Below are 6000 nucleotides of genomic sequence, written 5' to 3'. Positions count from 1 at the left end.
AAGCCTCCTCACAGCCAGGCCCTGCCCTGCTCACTCTCCTTTGTTATACTTCTGTTCTTAAATAGTTTGGGGAAGGCAACATAGATGGTCAGCCAAAGTTAAGGCTGTATTGCTTGGAGTAGCTTTGTTGCCTTTCCCAAAATTGCCTTTCCTTGTAGCTCTACTAACCCAACTGTAAGAACATCATCTCTCACCATTGTAGTTGCCAAGTGTACTTGACCTTTCATTTCCATTTTGGTGTGGAGAGCATCTAGAAAGTCTGCTGGCCTCTTCATAGCTTTATCCTGTTTCATGGAGCCAAGCAGGGGAGGACAGATCTGGTATGTAAGATATCAAATAGTTAAGGGGGAAGGACCTGTTCTATTTCTTGCAAGCAAGAAGATATTTTCTATTCCTTGTTTTAATGTTAATGAATTAAAAGACTGCCAATGCATTCTAGCCCATCACTGGCAAGGTGCCAGTTCAACCTTCCATTAGTGCAAGTATCTACCAGGGATCAAAATGCCTTGCTCTTGTCAAGCATGTGTGGGAGTCAAAGCAATATGAAGATATTTTTCATTTTCTTAGGGGAAATTTCTACCCTGTTAAGGCACAGAAACACCGACTGTTTTAGGACAACAGAATTATATCCTAGTGCACTGCCAGTGGTGAACTGAACACTCTGTTCTTTCTGTCTTAGATACCTTTGGTCTTAGGTGTTTTATCCATATTCTGAAAATGAAGCAGATCACATATGGTACAACAAGAGTCATATGTGACTGGTATTTCAGAGATGAGTGCAGTGGGGGAGAAGGACCATGCCCCCCTGGAGACAACCCTCTACAAGATCCAATTGCAGGGGCAGGCAGAGACAACTCTACAGATTTGTGCCGTTACCATAGTTTTTTTCTCTTTAGCAGTGGAATTTTCATTTAATCAATTTCTGCCAGATTCCCTCTGTTGCGTGCTTTTCAAGTTCACCAAACGCCCTGTTTCTGAAGCACACTGTCTGGTCCAATTTTTTTTTTAAATTTTAGTATTTTTTCCTGCCATGCAATGCTGTACTTAAAAGGAAGAAAAGACACAAAGGGAAGATAGAAAAATAGAAATGAGAAATGTCTCATGGGAGATGCTTGCCCTTACCATGTCATGCTAGTTTAAATACAGTTCCCACACATCACATGTCAAGCTGTACTTGATTGTTTTCAAATAGATGGCAAAAATCATGAGAGGAGGACAATGTTCTTCTGTGTGACATATTCTTCTTTTGATATATTGGGTTCTATAGCTGTCAAAACAAAGGCTGTTTTTCTGTCTATTATTACAAATGCATTTGGGGTAAATCTCTTCTGCGCCTCTCTAGTCCCTTGGTTGTTTACTTCAACACAGTGTTATTGTTTTAATTTTTCTAAATCTAGTGGAATGATGAATTTTCATTTTTGCTATGATCCTCAGTAGGCAAATGAGGTTCTTTCTCAGTGGAGATTTAGATCACATCTGGAAATGCAGTCTGTTTCAAGTATTTTCTGCTTTTCTGGCAGGAGGATAGAATATTTAATTTCATTATTCAACATAGGTTTATTCATTTTACACAATGAAAGGAAATTCATCAATAGTGTCCTCAGCATCCAGAAAAATGATACTTACCATGACTATTTCACATACTCCATTTATATTTTATATCTTTCTCATCACTCAGCAATTACTTATCTCTCTGCTGAGAGGTGAAATTCTTCTATTGAGTAACTATAATTTCTCTGAACTCCACAAAGCAATTCAATCCCTGAAAGCAATTGCTTTTACTTAAAGGTGTTTCTTGAGACAAATTTCACCAAATACACATAACTGAATAAAGGGGGTTTTTTTCTGTTGTTTTTCAGGATTATTTGTTGATGCTTTATAAAATACATAAATCAATGTTTCTACATCTTAACATTCATTGCACTTATATTAATCATGATGGATTCTTGGAGATGGATGCAAATGTGATAGTACAAGTAAATAGGAATTCAGTTAAAATGCAACATTAATTCATTCCCAGTTGTTATTAAATGTCATAAGATATTAATAGTTTTGCTGATATTTTCCTTTCTAAACCATATGGGGGAAAAAAAAAAAACCACAACCGTGTGATGTATGCACAGTCATCAAGATAATTATCTCTGAATCTTTTGTACTATTTCACTGTAGTGTTCCAGACCTATATTTTTGGGAAAGCTCAAAGTATAGAGTGTAAAGGTGGTGATAGACTGTATCCCATTCCCACAGAAATCAATCAAAGGTCTTTGATTGGTCTTCCATTTGGGAAGTGGACACAGTGGGAACAGAAACAGGCTTAGTACCATGATATATGATTTCTCTTGCCATCAATAAAACAGATTTTCTCATTTATCTTTTCCTCTGAGATGTTTAAATTTTGAATGTCAGCTGATTCAAATTTTATGTTCAGGGAATCCAGGCACTGAGATGATTTGTGTTTAGGGCACTGCACTGGGACTCAGTAGATCTGAGTTTGTTCTGTCATGCATTTCCCATGTGATCTTATGCAAATCCTTTATTGCTTCTCACACAAACTCATCAGTAAAATAGGGTAATGTTACTCACTCTTCTTGTTCGAAGGATTTGTTAACATTTGGATGGCTTATCTGTAGCAGATTGCTGGGGGCCATGTGAAAATGAACAATCTTATTTAAATGTACTGCTTTACATATATATACTTCTTTCATTTTATGCTTCTGTATCTACTGCTTTCTTACAGCCCACTCATGAGACTCTTACTTTCATTCTTTTCTCTATAAGCAGTCTTCCATGAACTGGCCTTCTCCTCCAAACACAGGCTCAGTGTGGGTCCTGGGTTTTAAGGCAGGTGATGTGTATGAGTGGAGATGTAAGTGTTAGAGGCACCATGTGAGTTACCCTTCATGTGGGTAATCGTTGGTCATCCAGCTGACAAGTTTGTGATTGGGAAAGTAGATATTTGATGTATTTTTGTTCCAGATGATGTTCACGTAAATGATTCAGGTGTAGGATTCTCAGTCACAGAAATTCATCCTGATTTTGGTAGTGGGCGTCATTTACATAAAAGCCTAAGACTGCCATTCGAGATACTTCCTTGTAAGTATTCAAATAGCAAACCTAATAGCATGCATAATTTTTTTTAAAGGAAATTTTATTAGTATAGATTCACCCAAAATTATTTGCATAAATACTTCTGTGTTTGCCACATGTGCCTTTGCAAAAAAAGTACTTTTTTTCCCCCAGTCTTTTACCTTAAGCTACATCTATTTTTTAGCTTAAGTTGTATGATGGTAAAAGCCAGTGAGCCTTACTGGAGTGAGCAGATCTGAGCTGTGCATTGTTCCCTCTCAGTCAGTATTATCTGGGATAGAGCAGTGGTTTCAATAGCAAGTTCAGGAGATACAGCTACCTGCTCTCTGTCAGTTTCAATGAAGCTGAGAACTCTATATCCCTGCAACACTGTTTCTTTGATGTGTTTGCACAGCATGGACAAATGGTGACCTGCTAATGGCATCTGCAGTAAAACCATGCAGACTTTGAGTTTGACATTGCTTTTTGGTCTAAGTGGGCCAGGTATGGAAATTTAAAACTGCACTACTACCAAAAAAGTGAGTATATCTTTAAAAGCATTACATGTCTGTACATTTGCATGCTTCCTTCAAGTGAGAGTCATGGTTTACCTGCAGACATCTGCATTTTCCTTGATGAAACTTCCGTTCAGACATTGTAGATATAAAGCCAGCCAACATGGAGGACCTGACGGAAGTGATTACAGCCTCTGAGTTCCATCCCCATCACTGCAATCTCTTTGTCTACAGCAGCAGCAAAGGATCCCTGAGACTCTGCGACATGAGGGCATCAGCTCTCTGTGACAAACATTCCAAGCGTAAGTCCTTACTCCATTGAGCCCCAGATGTCATTAAAATCTTACTATTCACAGACAGCACGTAGATGTGTGCATACCCCAGTGTATTAGTTTCTCACTTGCAGGCACATTTGACAAGAAAAGAGCAAAAAGAATTTTATTTCACCTGTGCAAGTATTAGCTATGACCTTGGTAACTAACAGTCATGTCTGTGTCTGGTTGCCCTTATGGTTCTTATTGCAGGGATCGGTGAAGAACCCAGAACGCTTTAGCAAAAGAGAGAAGATTCCTAACAAATCAAAGAGGATGAGGGAGTATTTAAGTAGATGAGAATACTGCTTTGAATACACAAGTACTGTTCTGAGTGCTGCAGCAAGTAAATTTTAATTGTCAAACTGCCTTCAAATTTCGAATCTGTTTTCTGAATTAGGAAATCTCGGTATCCTTCCTAAAAATGTAGTCCAGTATTCCCTATATGTATTTTTTCAATGTTATGTTAGAACAGACTCAGAGGAAATGCAATAAGTAGTGGGGGGGGGGGCGCGGGGAAGGAGGGAATAAATGAAAATTGTGTTGGTATAGAAGTTATCTGTCCTACGTGATTTTATGTGGCTGTGAAATTTTGAAATGAACAACTGATTCATGATAGTTCATATCTGAAATATACGTAAGAAGGAAGTAAAATTTTAAAATATGTGACTGTTCTCAAAGTAAAAGTTGAAGAAAAATGCATGTTTATATTGCCTTACTGTCAGCTCTTTATGGTCTAGAGAAGACAGACTGTGGTTCTTCCCACCAGTAATATGGCATGCCTGGGCACTTTGCCTTATGCAAACGACCTGTTTGTTCCTAATCTTCTGAGACTGACAATGCCTGGACAAAGGCATCATGTGCTTGGTTCCTGAGAAGCTGAGAACCTCATGAATGAACTGTGGTAGCTCTGTTTCAGTAACCTTCAGGTCTAGGACTCCTCCACGACACCTCCAGCTCACAGAATTGGGTTGTCAGTTTCTTTTGCAATGTTGAAACATTGGAAGGAAATTCAAGAGAAATTTTTTTACTACCAGAGCACATAAGAGGTTTTATGTCATTCAGTGCCTACTTGAACCTGTTTGAGGTAGGCTGATCTTATTAGCAGGGGCAAAAGGAGAGGAAAAAGCATGTGAAGAATTAAATGAGAACTAAGTGGTGAACAGATTTTGTACATAAGGTATTTTTAAAACTGAAGTGAATATAGTAAAAAGCCTATGACTAGGCCTTTTGACTGCAAGGAAAAATGCACATGCTCAGAGCCCCTTAGGATGTGGTCTCCAATTATAGAAAATAACCTTCAAGGACAATTTCCTAAGCAGAGAAGTGTTTTACCTTTGTTAGCTGTATCTCCTTGTACTCGTAGGGGGAATTCAATACCATGAAGTGAAATGTAAGCATGACACAGTCTGACACAATGCTATGAGTTATCCTGTCCCACTTAATTGTTTTATTTTGTAGTACTTCCATTTCTTCCTGCTAATAAGGCCTCCATGCTCCTGTAACTCAATGCCAAATGCCAATCAGAACTTATTAAAGCCACAATACAGAACACTGGATGAAAGAAGGCATTTTATGCCAGAAGGGAGCACAAGGTCTGATGGTCATTGATTAAACCCCATTTTCCAGATCTATGAGTTAGAAAATAGCCATTTAATGTAGCATTGCTGCACTGAAGTCAAGTCAAGCTCATTGAGAATCTGAGCGTGTACAGTACAAAATTGATACAGCAATGGTAGAATTTCCAAAGTGTTAAAAGGAGTAGGCCCATGCACTGCTGATTGGAGTGGTTTCAGTATAGCTCTCAGAGACAAGCAAAGTTAATTATATACAGCCCATAGCAGTCCAAAAGGATGTATCAAAACCAGTCTACAAACCCAAGTTATTTGCATGATTGTCTCTAGTACCTTGACTGTACATCTGATTCCTCTTTACAGTTGCTAAGTTTACATCTGGTGCATATGCATGATCAGTACCCTGCTCTCCTAGCTTGGCTTGTCTTTCAGTCTTTCCCCATAACTGACTTCACTTCTCAAGCAAAACACTACAACTGGAGTCACTGTAAACTCTCATGTTGTGCCACACATCCCTGCTTTCTCAGCACAGTC

The 6000-nt window shown here is 38.6% G+C and overlaps 1 protein-coding gene across 8 annotated transcripts in view; it reads left to right on the top strand.

Moving 5' to 3' along the window:
- Positions 1-6000, top strand: part of PPP2R2C (protein phosphatase 2 regulatory subunit Bgamma) — a 210605-nt gene that overhangs the window by 176731 nt on the left and 27874 nt on the right. For all 8 annotated transcript variants that reach the window (XM_017727664.1, XM_008645057.2, XM_017727665.1 and 5 more), the window contains one exon: positions 3719-3883. In XM_017727664.1, the coding sequence (XP_017583153.1) occupies positions 3719-3883 (165 nt within the window). The remainder of the gene's footprint in view (positions 1-3718; positions 3884-6000) is intronic.

Source organism: Corvus brachyrhynchos, unplaced genomic scaffold, assembly GCF_000691975.1.
Source record: "Corvus brachyrhynchos isolate BGI_N302 unplaced genomic scaffold, ASM69197v1 scaffold80, whole genome shotgun sequence".
NCBI lineage: Eukaryota > Metazoa > Chordata > Aves > Passeriformes > Corvidae > Corvus > Corvus brachyrhynchos.
This window is presented reverse-complemented; position numbering and strand designations above follow the sequence as displayed.